This window comes from Paralichthys olivaceus, chromosome 6 (assembly GCF_024713975.1).
Source record: "Paralichthys olivaceus isolate ysfri-2021 chromosome 6, ASM2471397v2, whole genome shotgun sequence".
Classification (NCBI taxonomy): domain Eukaryota; kingdom Metazoa; phylum Chordata; class Actinopteri; order Pleuronectiformes; family Paralichthyidae; genus Paralichthys; species Paralichthys olivaceus.
The window spans coordinates 10674924-10691304 of record NC_091098.1 but is presented as its reverse complement, the minus strand read 5'-3'; the positions used below and the strand labels follow the sequence as shown (position 1 = coordinate 10691304).

The following is a 16381-nucleotide window of genomic DNA, read 5'->3' as shown; positions in this document are numbered from 1 at the left end:
TACCCAGCGGACCACTGCAGACCCACTTAAACACACATGCAGAATACTGAGAGCCATTGAAAACACGGGGGAACTAATGGGTTGCCAGTTTGAGTAATATGGACCCAATTTCATTTCCTATGTGTTTATGGCTGGTGACCACATACTGCATTCATGTGTGTGACTGAGAGAATGTTTACGCTTCATTGAATACTTACACATATGTGAATGTAAAGGGACGCAAGTGGTCTCAAGTTTGTGTCTTTGTGTGTGTGTGTGTGTGTGTGTGTGTGTGTGTGTGTGTGTGTGTGTGTGTGTGTGTGTATCTGTGTTCCCAGTCCTGACAGGCAGGTCATGATGATATGAGAATGAAGAATGTGGGTCTCGATGTCAAAGATGGAGACACTGATATACAGATGGAACAAGGGGAATGGTCAAGGGAGGTAAGAACCACAGTGGGGGCAGGGGACTGAGAACCAAATCATTTTTCTGCAAGCTTTTCTTCTCTTTCTGTTCCTTATTACACTTATTAGCCGCCTACGTTCATGTTATGTTATGCTACAGATGTTATTTGTTCTCCAACAATCAATCCCTGTGACTGTTCACTTCAGGAGGAGACAAGGGAAACGATTGTGTTCTTTTGCTCAAGCTTCTACCATCTGTCAAACGATGCATTGGAAACTGTCGACCAAACCAAATGTTTAACGTGACTGTGTGAATACAGAATCTTCATCAGGAGTATGGTCCCCGGGAGATGAAGACATTTTTAAATGGAACCAAATTAACTGAGAAAATGTTGCTTTATTTCCTTTTCACTAATCCTCAGCATTCCCAGCATTTTTAAATCATTTATTTTAGTCTTTTTTATTATAATGTGTGTTCGTCTGGCTACTGTAAGAGGATTAGCATTTGCATCGACCTTTGACATCTGTGTTTTATCATTTCATTTCATTTCTGATGTTAGATATATACTCAACTGTTTTACTTCTTATTTTACTTTCCAAACCTTAATGTTAAAATCCTACCTTTAACTTTAAAAACAGAACTATTATGTTTGGCACATGCAGAAGACGTGCTGCCCTGCCAGCAGCACACTGACAGTAACTCTGAGTAACAACACTGTAAAACCTATAATGGGTCTTCATTTATCATAGCAACACTGCCATCATGTGGTCAAAATGCAAATGATTTAATTAAGAATAGAAATGAAGAATATTCCCAAGAATATGTAACTTATTATAATAATATAATTATGAATAACATGCTGGATTGATTATTATTTTAACGATTTCCCACCATCCTATCATAAGTGAGGAGATCAGACATTTTAATTTTTAAGTAACTGCATATTTTTATTGTGTTAATCAAAAACATGACATTTCACAAAGACCTCTGGGAGAATTACAGTGCAGCATGTTAACTTTGGCCTTGACCTTTGAACTTTCAGACCGCTCATCACATGCACAACGCTGTTCCTTTGCCTTTATATACAGAGCTCTGCTTTCCCCCATAATGCTCACTCACACACACAAAAACCACAAGCACACACTTCTCTCTCGCTCACACACACACACACATACACAAGCCTCTCCTTGCACTGTCAGACAGGGGTGCGTCACATGGCATGGGATATACAACAGGAGTGTTGATTGGAGGGCTGTGTGAACAACAAAGACTCTAATTGGACACTGTTCAGGAAGAGGTTCCCCATTGGCCATCATGTACAAAAAATGTTGAGGATGAGTCCTATTTCAGCAGAACATGAACGATACAGATGTAAATCTACATTTATAAGAAAAATAAAAATCCACCACAACATATCAGCTTATCTTTGCACATAAATACATAGGAATAATAATAATAATAATAATAATAATATTCAACATTGTGCTTTCTTTCTCTCTTTTGCTCTTTCTTGCCACCACACCATTGTCGAACGCGATTACCCACTAACATCGGTCATGCAATTTTAAAAGAGGACAAAACAACAGCTGGTTTAAAAGGGAGACTCAGTCAAGTCTGACATCACTACTGATGTAAATCATGTTTAGTTAAAAGAAAAACAAATCCGTGACTTATAATGTTTAATCTCCATTTAGTTTATTAGTAGCCTCGGCTTAATAGCTGTGATGAAACACAGATGGACCAACAACATCTGCCTTCGATTAAACTCAGTTTTGTTTTTTTGTCTCCTTTTGCAATTATTCCTTTTCCTAAACGTGGTGTCAAAATTCAGAGTGTCCCTTTTACAGGTGTCAGTCAGTTCAGATCAGTTTAATGAGTTAGTTACATCTCTCTAAAGAAGCTATTTAAATAAAGACGACTCAGTTCATCTAAAATCCACTCACAGGCCCAGATTGTGCTGCCTCCTTTGATCCAAAGGACATTATCATGTGAATTCATGGACAAAGCCTAATGTGGAAATAAGGACACTATTAAAAAATATTTTTTTGTCTGCGCATACTTGAAATCATTTGAAGCCATTACGCTTTTGAGAAATGTACAGCAGCAGCACAAATGAAACCATGTATCCGTCTTTAAAAACATATTAAGATTTCAAGAATGTCAAACGTATATGAATGTTCTATCTTACAAGGCCAGTTGCTTTCTCTCATTTCGATAGACTATGATATAATAAAGAATAGTAAGCTTTTCATCTGAGCCGTTACACACAATGGACACTAGGGGACAGGCTACACACACCATGTTACCACAGACAACCAACAAACAAAGTTTCTTTACAGATAATACACAGACAGATTGGACTGAAGACAGAGAGAAGGAAGACCTATTGTACTAATTGTCCATTAAGACGAGATGATATTGTTAAGCAGCAAAAGTCAATATTCATGACTGTACACTAGTGACCACAACAGTGACTGCAGTCAAATGGAAGGTGTTGCCAAAAATGCATTGTGGGTAGCACAGAAACAGCTTTCTGTGCTGAATGAGGAGTTAACATATCTGTCATTTTCATAATATTTGCATATATGTATTTATCACAAACAAACATATGCAAGAACAGTGAAAAAGAGCTCGGAGTAGAAGTACCACTTAGTATACAAAGAAAAGAAATCATATTTTCACTCATAAATATCATGCAAATATATATACTGTACTGAAGCCCAGAAACGTGGGTTGTCAAACCTGGAGTCCACTAAGCTCTTTCCTCCTCATCCTCATTGTTTTAATGGTGTCCACCCAAACCACTGCGCTCGTCAGTCTCAATATCAACACACTAAATATTGAACACAGTTGAATAAAAGCAATAAATATTGAAGTTTATTGTGAAGATTTGGATCTTGTCAAAACTCTTTCATCGCTAATTGTAACAACTAGGTATATTAGAGATGCTTCATAAAACATAATTCACTTATTTTAGATGTAATCCAGGTCTGGACTTTTTGGACTTTGGAGACTGATTTCTGTACTGTACTGTAAACATCTCATCTTTCGCTCACATCATGAAATGCTAGTAGTTTTTCCACCCCTCAATTTCTAGTGGTTTGGACCAGTGAAGTTATATAATCATATCTGGCCACTTGCGTCTGCTCTTGAACCATAACTGCATTGTGTTCTGAGATTTATTCTGCTGCCACAAAGCCTCAGTGTGCCTAAGGAAACCGCTAAGAAAGAAAGTTACGATACAGTCTACACCACGCTGCTCCATTCCACAGGCTGCCCCACACGTCTCTACCTCATCTGTGACCTGCATTGTACACTCTGCACACAAAACCATGTGAAGAGTGGGTTTAGTGGAAATATGTGCACTGGGAGGACCACAGGAAGTTGATCAATTCATTGATCCATATAGAAACAATATTTTTAAAAGTGTTTTATCTGCATGCATGCATGTGCAAATGGACATTAATCTGTATGTGTGTTTCCAGACTTCACCTGGTTGTGTATTCCAGTTGTCACGTTTCTCCATTCTATTCCATTATGCACAACACATTTAAAAGTCCACCATTTTTCTACATTGGTATTAAATGTTCGAACGAGAAAAAGAGGAGATGAGGAGGTTTCATATGAAACGCTGGGGCTGGTAATTTTTTCCAAGTGGTGTATAGAGTAGGTGTTCATACTGTTAGTATTGGTGTGTAGAGACAAACGTTGCTGGGTCATCCTCCTGCGCTCCATAAACAGTCAGTGGTAAAGGCGTGTATGTTTATTGCCCACAGATAAAGATGCGTTGACTTCCTGCTTCAACACTTAACTATGCTAGTGAACAGTGTAAAGGGATCGTGCAGAATCAATTTGGGCAGTAAGGCAGCTCATGCAGGGGCTGGCCAGAGGGACGAGGACTCAGGGATGGGTGTACAATATAGTGGGGGCATCCATGGATAAATATACACAATGCAGGAGGTGCTGTATGTATGTGTGAGTGTGTGAGTGTGTGTCTGTGTGTCTGTGTGTGTGAGTGTGTGTTTGTCTGTATGTGTGACACCTCCAGAAGTTCTCGGTCTCTCAGTCTCTTTCTGTCTACTCCTCCTTTCTCAGTCATTCTTTTCTCCCTCCATCTTTTGCTCTACGTTGTTACTCCCCTGCGCTGCGCGGTGCACGAGGGTTTGGTTTCCCATCGTGGGTCCGGCGGTTTCTCCCCTTCCTTATCTCCTGAAGATGCTTCCACTTCTTATTGGCCGGGCGGACGGCGGGGCCTGCGGACAGGACTTCCTTGCCGGCAGGAGGAAAGGTCTTATCCACCTGGTCACTGCCGGCGTTCTTGCGCGCCCAAACTTGCTCGCAAATCTGGTCAACAGTGCTCAGGTTAGGGTGGTCCACCAGCTGCATGAAGTCCCGGTACCAAAGCTTTTGATTGGTCATGGCTGGCCCACCTCCGCTGCGCACAGGGGCATCAGAAGGAAGATTGGAGGCTGAGGAGGATATGGAGGGAACCACTTCCAAGGTGATTCCCAGTAAAGTTTGGGTGAAGCCGTACTCCATGGCGTGGCACTGGTAGATGCCGATATCTCTCTTCAGGACACGGCGGATCAGGAGGCCTCTGTCTGTCTGGAGGATGCGGTCATCCAGACGCACCTGGAAAAGAGAAAGTTTGGATGAATAAATATGGATATGATTCAAAGTTTTGTTAAAAGTAATTAGTAGGACCTTCATGTTTATCAGCATCACATCAATTAAGGTTCATTTTAAATACACAAAAAGAGAGAATTGCTTTCTAATGTCATGATATTCACGGGGCTACGAGGGATCTTAAGGGATCTAGGCCCCATATACACAATACTGTAACACCTTAGAACAGAACTATGACCTCTCTTCACTCTCTCACCTCTTCTCGTGGGTTCTGTGGATGTTTCTGGAAGGTCCAGGTAACTTTGGCCTGAAGGGATTTGGGGATACACTCCAAGAAAGTGCTGCTTCCCTCAACTCCATACAACTTCTTCTCTGCCACGCGGTGCTTGTGGTGGTCTGCAGGGGGCAGCAGAGACAAAGACATTATGGGTCTGCAGAGACTCGGGGCATGAGCTTACTGGACAGTGAGCTCAAGAATGGAAAAGACAACAAAAAAAACTAAGGGGACAGGACAGGACAATCAGGATGGACAAAGAAAGATGAATAAACAAACTGAGGTGATAATGTGTGATATCTAAGTAACCCCTGATCTATAAATAGTAAGTCTTGAAGGGAAATCTATGATGCAAATTATGGTCTGGCATCACAACAAAAACACACATTGTTTGTCAGTATATTAGTCAACACTGAGGATAATGACGGCCTCTGTGAGGTTACTGATGGCAAAGTTCAGCTCACTCACACATAATGACAGCACCCTGCACTGATGGGGGTGCGTTTGTATCACATGTTTGATGTGTGATATCAAACAAGGACTTTTATTGTGCTGACACTAAAACCTCAACACTCATATTGAAAACAGTGTCTGTATTCAAAATCTGATTAGTTTTCATTATAGTGGGGGCGCGTGCATTCTGACATTTCTAGACCAGAAGTGGATCAGGAAGAATAAAATAAAGTTTCTGGAGAAACAATGGAATGAAAAGAGCCAAACAGATTCCTGATCGGCGCTTTGGGGCAATGCCACACTCATCAGAGACAATTACTCTGACCTTCATTAGCTTTACACAACGTGACCTCGCATGCCACATGATGTAATCTTATTACCCAGGAGCTCCTTCAGTTTGAGCGATTAGCCTGCTTCAGTTATGTGGCAGAAGGACAGATAGCAGCAGAATGCCACTATTGTGGTCTGGGTGGACAGGGGGTCAGCGGAGGTGAAGGGAAGAAGGATTTTTTTTTTGGCACAGGGACAGTGAGACGTCTCAGTGAGTCAGATCAGGAGCAGAGTGAGGCTTTATTCTTATTTATTGAACATACCTATACTGCAATTCAACACTGGTCGACCTGCAGCAGCAGCACCGCTCAATGAGAGAGGAATCAAAACTTCCAGAGCTTTTCATTTGAATAAGTAATAGACTCATAATAGAAGCATATCAAAATTAAAAAGATGGGATGATGGCATTTGTTGGATTTTCTTAGAGATAAGATAAAACTGTATTGATCGCATGCCGGGGAAATTCTCTCATTACAACCCATTTAACTCAGAATGAGGTAGATAATAAAAAGAGAACGTAGACTGTATCTTACATAAGGGTAAGGAGATATTGAAATATACAAATATATATGCATATATACGTTTATGAATAAATAGGCAGGTATATGAAGAATATGAGTATAAAAGGCTATGTGCTATATATATGATTAGGCCTGATTTCATTGTCTGTTCAGCTATTACTATTCATCACATTAGTATAGTTCATCATCACTTTATTCCACACAATACTGTGCCTGCTGAGGAAAATTTTGAATTACTGGTATGCTCCTAAAATGTTATCACAAAAAAAAACACTTTAAATACATTTTAAAGATTTAAAGTTTAATTTTAAAGATATTTCACATCTTGAACATCTGAACATATTAAGCTAAACCTTGATGACATTAGAGATGTTAATCATATCGTACTTTGGTAAAAAAAAGGGCTGTAAACCTTACCTCCAGAGCAGAGAGTGTTGGGGTCTCCATTCCTCACGTCCTGGCGACGGAAACGTCTGTAAAATAATGTTAGATTAGAGTTTCACAATCTACTTTAGGATCAGGAATAGAAAAAGTATGTTCGCAGATTCTCAAAGTAAAGAATGGTGTGTCATCAGTGTGTACATGTCACAGACCTTTTGGTGTTTGGCAGATAGCGAGTGCAGGATGTTCCGTCCCAGGCGCAGTAAGGGTCTCTGGCCAGGCAGCACTCAGCGCAGGCCTTCCCATACACACTGCAGCGGTGAAGGGGGACCTGGGCGATGCCTGTGTCCGAGCCCACATACAGCTGTTGCTGTGAAGGGACAGAGGAGGGACACGTTTTAAAATCCAGTTTAAATCCAACAATCCAGTTCTCTGTGCATGTGACATCATTTTGCTGCATGGTGACTCTGTATGTGCAGTGTTAGAAATTCACAATAGGTTGCAATTGAATTTAAATTTCAACAAACGTACCCGTTTTGAAGAGATCTGCATGTTGATGATAGATGATGCATCCTGAAGAGCGGAGGAGACAACAGCAGATCAATTACCGCAGTTGAATGTATCTATCTATCATTTGTATATATCACTATACACTGCTGTCAGAGAATGCTTATATCTGCAAGAGATATACTGTAAAGAAAAGGTTATTGTAGTTTTCTTACCTTGAAGACCTCCAGCTCTTCCAGCAGAAGCTCTTCCATATTGTTCCAGCTTTCCTTGGGGACGTTGATGACCTTGAGTACGGTCCCTTTGTCTGGAATAACACATGCAAATTGTTTTAATGTGTTGTCTCGTTGTTTACAAGTTTGAATGTTAAGATTAAGATCTTGAAACCAAGTCATTCACCTGTGCCAATAAACATGACATCATACTGTCCGTCAGCGGCACTGACTCTGTCCACAGCAATCTGTGTGAAGCTGTAGTCCACGTTGGTCCTGACGAAGATGGGCCGTCGGCTCATAGGGTAGACGGGGTTATACATCAGGGGGTGGTGACGGGCAAACTGTATCACATCGTCCGGGAAACCCTTGGTGGATTCAAAGCTCCCAAATGTCTTGCTTGGACACTAAAGAGATGAAATAAAGTAAAGTTTAATTTGTAAGGTGAATTGATTTGATTAATCTGGTTTAAATGTGACATGACAGGTACATAACTATTTGATCTGCTATTGGGATCTTTGCTCTGTGAATGTGTGAATGTTCATTTATATTTATTGAAGGATTTAGCTGCTGTACAGTACACAGATGTAATAGCTGTAAAGGACTTGTTGTAGCTCTGCAACACAGGACTGACTGTGAGACTCAAGTATTCCATAATGACACTTATCTGAGGAGTGAATTTGTTTCATGCAATAAAATGCCAGTTGGCCCAGAGAACACAAAGCCACAGTTCAGCAGGCCACAGAGAGGTGATTATGGCGTGATGGGTCACAGGGACGTGAGAGAGATTTTCTCCAGGTCAGAGTCCAACTTTACCCTCTAATTAAAATTCCAGTCCTGAACTTTTATTCCAGGGAACCAAGATTTTACTGCAATATTCTGCAGCATCCTGCAGTATTTTGTTAACGTTTAATTACGATATTTTCCTTTTTCCTGTTTAACATAATGATGTATTAGTGGTTTTTGTCCTGCAGTATTCAAGATTTTTTTTTTTTTTTTGGTTTATGCATTTTAAACACCGACTGCTTTAAAGGCAGTTTAGCATAATTCTCTTGTAAGCAGGATGGTTTTTCTTTTAATTTGATTTGTTCTGCTGATTTTACAACACAGTGAGGTGACGGTGGTGTGAGCCAGGGTTTACTGTAGGCCAAGTACAATTACTATTCTGCAGTCATACAATGGGGATTGTTCTGCTGTGGCAGTAACAGCTGAAGCGCCGCATAACAAATCCTGCTGACGCTACGCTTGTGTGCTTAGAAGAATGTAAGAGCCCTAATAAGCACTTATTGATCGGGAGGATTGTGGAGGGCTTGTGGAGGAAAGTAGGACTAATGCAGAGAATTGCAACTGTATGAAGCGCCACAATTATACATCACTAAGACATTGGGATTCATGTATTCATAATACAACTTAGTATTTTCATAGTGGACAGAGTGTGTTCCCCACTGAGATGTGAATATAAAGTGGTTCACTGCCCAGGGGGAAATATCAGAAACATGAGGTGCAGAAGTATTCACATCTATTCCTTAAGACTTTACCATAAATGACTCCATTAAATGTGAAGACTTAACATTATTAATTGGAATTAGAACATCATGCGTCCAAGACTTAACTTTCTCTATAAAAGCACAGAAAACAAACAAAGCAATTACAATAGTCGTGTGTGTAGATTTAAAGTCTTCATTATGCAGAGGACTAATAAATGGTCTGCATTTATATAGAGCTTTTCTAGTCTTGATGACCACTTTACACTACATTTCTGCCAACCACCCATTCACACACACATTCATACAGCGCTTCTACGTGCAGCACTTTCTCTATCACACATCATTCATACAACGTCAGCACAGCCTTCAGGGGCAATTTGGGCTTCAGTGTCTTGTCCAAGGAAACTTCGGCATGCGGAATGGCGGAGACAGGGATCAAACCGCAAACCTTCGGGTCAGAGGACGAGGACAAGGACCTTCTGAGCCACAACTGCCCTATTATTATCATATCATGTGAGCATGTAAGCAATTAGTGTTAAAAGTTCAATATAGAGTAAATTTTTACTTTTAGTAGCGAACCATATTTAATAATATATTTTCTAAGTAGAGTCTCAATAAGGGTAATCAGTTAACGATAGCTGTCCAATGTTATGTAAAAGGGTAATAAGGACAATGTTTCCCAGCCATCTAGTAACATAAAATGGAAATATCCATGAAGGCACAAGTACTAAAAGTACAAAACCTCTGTCCATGTACTTTCATTGTGAATAAAAACTCCTGGCTTTTATCTATTGATGGGTCGTTACTGTCATTGACATACCATTCCTGGGCGGGGATAGGGGACTTTTCCCTGGAAGGGGACCCACTGGTAGTTGGGCCCCTCTTTGTGAGCAAAGGGCCCCAGGAAGGCCCTCCGGATGTCATTCATGGAGTAGAGGCACACAGCTGAGCCTTTAAATACACTGCTGCTGGGGAACAGGGGGGAGCTGGGTTAGATACATCAAAACACACACACACACAATATGACTTTTCCTCCGTTCTCATTCTCTTTTGTACCCACACACAAACAATATGAATGGACCCTGACCTGGAAGTAGAGAAGACAGTGTACACCAGAGGATTCTTTCTGTCCCTTGTCTGCAGCAGGAACACATCGCCTGTGGACGGACACACACACACACACACACACACACACACACACACACACACACACACACACACAGGTCAGGTTGTTGTAGTCCAGAGGTCAAAGGTTGAGAGAAAGAAAAACAAAGCCCTGTGGTCATGTCTAACTATTTAAAAGAGACAATTCACTGATAACACAGGGTCGCGACATAGAACAAAATCCATGACTGCTTTGTGCAGTGGTATGTTAAACAAATTCTAATGAGATTTAGACCCACTGAACAATTTCTGTAATGTTTTTCATTCTGGGGTCTGCCACAAAGAAGATGTATTTCTGAGTCTGCCTATAATGAAGAAAACACTGTAGTTTGGAATCATTCATCACAGGGTAACATGATGCAGGTATTTCTGTAATGGTTCAGGTCAGCACACATATTTTCACAGGGAAAATAGATCTGGCCTCAGGTGTGGTCAGAAACCTCCTGGTCAAGATAACAGACTCATTGTTCATGTGAGGGGCTGTGATGGACACATGTAGCCTGAGGTAGGGGGAGAGTTAGGACACATTTTTCCACTAGTTCACCTTTCACTGCGTCATGAGATAATGCACCAAGAATCACAGATAAATCAATAACATGTCGAGAGCTGACATTGCTGCGGCTGCTATGCAAAGCACATGAGAGGAGGTCTGTTTGATGATACATCTTTTGATTATCAGGATTTTATAACTGCATTTAAAGCTAAACATTTTGGCACAGGTTTTGAATTTTACTTTACAGGTGAGACTTTTTAATATGTGGTAAATAAACAAGCACGCTGGGCCAGTAGTTGGCAATGAAGTCTCCATCAACGATCTGTGAAATACAACAGCATTCCCCAAAAAACACACACAATGTGACTTAAACGTTTTGTGTGTGTGTGAATGAAAGGCCCAAATAAAAAAAGGTTTATTAGTGTTGACAGGGGCATAAGGACTTCTCACACCTTTTCACTAAAATACACAAATAAACCAGCACCAGATATTTATAGAAGAATCACTGTGAGTTTAGAGTAAGTTTTCTCTATATCATAAAATATGTATTTTACCTACAATCCATTCATAGGAAGATAGGAAACACATTATTTCTCTTTGTTTGACGACTCAGCAGAGACGAACCTGCAACTTACTTTGAATTCACAGCAGAAATGAATGAGAGCAGAATCGATTACCAATTGATCTCACTCATGCTTTCTCCAAGTCTGCAGGAATGTGGTTCTGAATTGTAATCTACAACTGAAGTTACAAATCCTGGTTCATTATGCTGTCCTTCACTTTCTCCCCCTTTGCACACAGAATTCTTTTGTGTAAAAATCCAACTGACAGTGGAAGATGGAAAATTAGCAAAACTCTTTGTTTTGCTTTTTTGAACTTCTGGAGAATCTGCAATTAGACAGTCAATGAGATAAACCACTTGAGGTCTGAGTGAGGCCATAAATGAGCTGCGTTCAAGATCAAAAATACACAAACTTTGATGTTACAACATACAGCCTGACATCATTAAAGTCATGAATGGGTCAATGCTGACAATTATCTGTGTGGACAGTAAACTTACGCAGCTCATCAAAGTACGTGTCGCTGCCATCGGCTCCTGGCACCGAGCAGATCAGACGGGTCTTGAGGAATGTCGTCCACTTGTTCACCAGACTCCGCTGACCGCCCATGTCGTTCTGAAATGGTCAAGAGTCTTTCAGGATATTACATCTAATTTAGTTGTAGTGTGAAATAAGACAGTAAAGTCTTTTGCAGCAGTTTTTAATGATGTACCAGCTTAGTGTAGTTTAAAGCCAAAGAGCATTCCTATAGTTAACCTTTTTCAACAGAAGTGGAAATAATTTTGTTAGGGTATCTTTAAAAGAGCCGGGTTGAATGGACCTGGAGAATAATGCTGGTTTTTTGTTTTTCATGCCCACATCATGTATAACTTCTCACCCTGCAGAGTTGTCCGATGCGGGAGTAGGTGGATTTTCCAAGTCCCTGGGCCTCAACCGCCGTCTCGCGGAAGAAGAAAAACACCTTGTCATCATCAGGGTTTTCACTCTCCGGGACCCAAAAGGAACCAATAAACTTTGGTTCTGGTACGAATAAAAAGAGAGGAACAATGTCATCTACTGTAATACAGGTATTTTCTCTGAAAAGTAATGACCGCATTCAGTGGAACAAGTGAACTGAAGTGTGACACTTGATATTTTTTTAAACCCAAAACACACAAACACATACCGTTGAGCCAGCGTGAGTCATGCTGCTCTGTGCGGATGGAGGGGCGTCTCCCCAGGCTTCTGAAGATGGTGAAGTCACGCCCCATTAAGTCTGTGGCAACGCCAGCATATAGCTCATCGCCTAGGAGACAGAATCAATCAATAACTCAATGATCGGTCATGAGAGCTTTGATGGGGACAGGAGTTGTTTAAACACATTTTTGGAATGTGATAAAAATAAATCAGTTATGACAAATTTGAAGCAAAAACCTGTAATTAAAGGGAAATTAACTCAAATTGATGCACATGGGTTTAGTTACCAATGAGCACAGAGGCAGCGTTGTGGCGAGGATCATACGGACTCTTCCCTTTCCCGTCCTCAACCTTAGAGGGGTCGATCCTGAACACATGGTCCTGATGGAGAGTGAAGAGAAAAGGTTTGGTTTGAGATGTCAGGTTTGTGATTTTGGCAACATGAGGGACACGGTTTGAAATAAGGAGGTGTGATTTGTGTCCCCTTTTTGCCAAAACTTTGCCAAAGACTCCAGCTTTATTCAGTTTGTCATATAAAGATTTTCCGAGCATGAGTAATGTCAACATCCATCTCTTTATAGATTGTTTGGATGATGTTCTCACTTAAAAAGAACAGAAAGTTGGCAGTTTGGTTGGCAGTGGACAGGAGGATCACATGTTCCTGCATCTGAATGCAGTGTGTGTGTGTGAGTTATTGTTGAGCAAATGAAGGAAGTAGTAATTTAAATACCTTGACTAATAGCTGACTAATGTAAGTTTCTTCAATAAATTCTACTTGTACTACTAATTTCAGTAGTTTCAATACTCTGTTTTTAATATGTGATAAAGAGGGCTGCTTTATTCTATTACATTATTTTAGCTGTGTCCCGAATAAACTGGTGGATCATAGCTATGTAATCACATTATCAAAAACAAATGGTAGTTGAGATGTTTAAAGCATCTCTATATGTCTCTCTATTTTAACAAAGAATAAGAATGGAAGACCGCAGTTCAGGAGGATGTGTATGTATGTGTGTGTGTGTGTGTGTGTGTGTGTGTGTGTGTGTGTGTGTGTGCTTTAACTTGTAGAGTGTGTTCCTCACCTCCATCCTGTGTCCCACCTCTACAAAGGCACAGGTAGGGTGGAAGGCTCCAGTTCCACAGGCGTACAGATGGGTACGGTTATAGTGGTGCACGATCTTCACGTAGTTCACACAGTCAGACTGAAAGACAAAGACACACACACACACACACACAATGTCAGTTTACCAATGAAAAGCAATCAAAAAAGCTTTTTGTCAACCACATGCATGAAACAAATACAGCTGCAGAGATTTGTACACACTCCAGTCTTGCATGGGGAAAGCAGAAATGTTATTTTTTCAATTACTGATTCGAAGATAGGAACTAATGGTGTTTATCCTGAAAGAAAACACCACATGTAGAATTCACTTATCCATTGTCATCTACATGACAATACAACTGAAGTAAATTAACCCGAAAGATCTAGAGGAAAAGATTTCCCTAACAAAACTCAACATTCCTCACATAGCTGCTCTCCCTCTGTCTGCCTGTGACAACACTCAGCTCCACCTCCAACGAACTGATGTGACAGCCTTTGTGTCCTGCAATGCAATGTGTGTGTGTATATGTGTGTGTGTGTGTCTTCTAAGGGTAAGAGGACATAAAAAGTATAATAAGTGCCTGTGAGCTTAGAGGAAAACTAATTAAATGGGGGGAGGCTCACTGCTTTGTTACCTTACAAACTACAAAAAAGCAGCAACAGGCATATGTTGACTGATTCATGATTGAAATCTTTGTAAAAACTAGCATGTAGACTGCTACTTTGAAGATTTTTAACATACGTTAAAGTGCTTTCTATTCTCTCTTCATTATAATTTGTCATTTTAAAGTCTTGTCCGTATCATTATGAAACAATGGATGTCAAGTGTAAACTGGTGTCATTTAATTATTATGCTGCTTTCACATCAAACGCCGAAAGTGAATTTCCACGTATGCGTTACTCTTCTGAGTTTTGCTGTATGATCATCTGTGTTACTCACAGCACTCTCACAAACAACACAAGTAGGAAAGAGAAGAGGGGGACTACTGGCTGAGATAACGATTTCTATGTTGCTCATCTGGAGACGTACGCAGCTCGGGGGCATTTCATTGTTTTCTCCAGGACAATTTTCATGCCCAGTGCTATCTGAGGCTGATCAGTGACCAGATTGATGACCTGCTATCTCAAGTCGGTGCCAGGACCTGTCTCTGGTGAGTTTCATTTTCAACGCTGATCAGCTTTTGCGGCATCGCATCGCACAGATCTTTTGCTCAGTTTCAAATATGTTAACTTGAGCAGAGCGATTGACCATAAATTTATGTCTGTTTGCATCTTTGCAGTTACTAATACTATACATATTACTTTTGTAAATCTCATCCTGCTTTATTTTCTTTTACAACAACAATTTCCAGAATCACTATCCATCTCTCTCCTTCGCCTCCTGCTCTAATGAAGACAGCAGGTTATTGACCCACAGGAACATCTGTCAGTCTTGGAGTCTGGTTACAGAGATCTGGCTCTCTGGAGATTTATTGTACATTACCAGACTGGGTGGTACTCAATTGCTTTCTAGCTAGAGGCGTGATCGCAACATCTGGCTTTGGGGAAGATGGCCCCTTGTCCTACTATCTAATAAGTGATAAGAACGTGGACATCCTGGTTATCACTATGATCATCGCCATGATAAACACTACAACTTGTATTTTTGGCTCTTGGCTTTTCGTTGTCATTACGATGAAATACAATCTTGCTGTCTTTACAAACCATTGAAAACACTTTGCTCTCACATCTTATATAACTATCCCTCCTTTTTTTCTGTCCTCTTTTCCCCTGACAGACCACAGTAACATCTGTCTGTCGATCAAGTTACAAATACATCTGGATCCCTGGGTGTTACTGGAGGTTTAAAAATGAATCTGTCCATCAGGTACAGATGATGGGATGATGAACAAGCACCCATGAGTACCTTTATGAATTGGACAGTTTAGAGTCTGATGATTATTCCTAATCCAAGTTGATCCAAAATGGAGCGGATTTGGGTTAATCAGAGGAAAAGGGCAATTTCCTCTCCATTTATTTGAATTGTATTTATCTATTGCTCTAGATTATGGATTGTCTTGTTCTGGATCCTTTGAATTTTTTTTCAATCTTCTTTACTTCCTTCTGTTTTCAAAGGGTGAGCGACAGAAAGACCAGCTTGTGAAAGCATTGACACAGGCACAGGAATTGTGGCTCATTAGTCCCGACAAAAACACACACACACCTAAAACAACCCAAACACTTAACTCCTGGTGTGTTTCAAATGCTGGAAAGCAGCCCTTTGTTCTAAACCACTGAAGGTTGTGTGCGTGTATGTACTTGTACACATATCTTTGTGAGGACCATTTTTTGACCCTACAACCTACAGTGAGGACATTTTGGCCAGTCCCCACTTTCTGACCCACTTTTAATGGGCTGTTTCAGGGTTAAGACTTTGTTTTAGGGTTAGGGCTAAAATTAGGTTTAGGTTAAGGTTGGGTTAGGCATTTTGTTGTGATGGTTAAGGTTAAGGTAAGAGGCTAGGGAATTCATTATGCCAATGAGCGTCCTCACTGAGATAGATGTACAAACACGTGTGTGTGTGTGTGTGTGTGTGTGTGTGTGTGTGTGTGTGTGTGTGTGTGTGTGTGTGTGTAAGCATGAAAAGGAGTTCAACCAATCAATGGACTGATTTAGCCATTGACAAACACAGGAGACCTCTGTTTCTCATGAAAGAAGAGGTACACACACTC

The 16381-nt window shown here is 40.6% G+C and overlaps 1 protein-coding gene across 2 annotated transcripts in view; it reads right to left on the bottom strand.

Moving 5' to 3' along the window:
• Positions 1–1304: 1304 nt before the first annotated feature.
• sema3b (sema domain, immunoglobulin domain (Ig), short basic domain, secreted, (semaphorin) 3B) overlaps positions 1305–16381 on the bottom strand; it is a 75110-nt gene continuing 60033 nt past the window's right edge. For both annotated transcript variants that reach the window (XM_020089248.2, XM_069526876.1), the window contains exons 5-18: positions 13651–13770; positions 12856–12949; positions 12558–12677; positions 12270–12412; positions 11893–12007; positions 10263–10332; positions 9996–10140; positions 7876–8095; positions 7692–7783; positions 7501–7542; positions 7182–7339; positions 7006–7061; positions 5267–5406; positions 1305–5016 (exon numbers count right to left, since the gene is read on the bottom strand). In XM_020089248.2, the coding sequence (XP_019944807.1) occupies positions 4516–5016; positions 5267–5406; positions 7006–7061; positions 7182–7339; positions 7501–7542; positions 7692–7783; positions 7876–8095; positions 9996–10140; positions 10263–10332; positions 11893–12007; positions 12270–12412; positions 12558–12677; positions 12856–12949; positions 13651–13770 (2016 nt within the window). In that variant the 3' untranslated portion in view covers positions 1305–4515. The remainder of the gene's footprint in view (positions 5017–5266; positions 5407–7005; positions 7062–7181; positions 7340–7500; positions 7543–7691; positions 7784–7875; positions 8096–9995; positions 10141–10262; positions 10333–11892; positions 12008–12269; positions 12413–12557; positions 12678–12855; positions 12950–13650; positions 13771–16381) is intronic.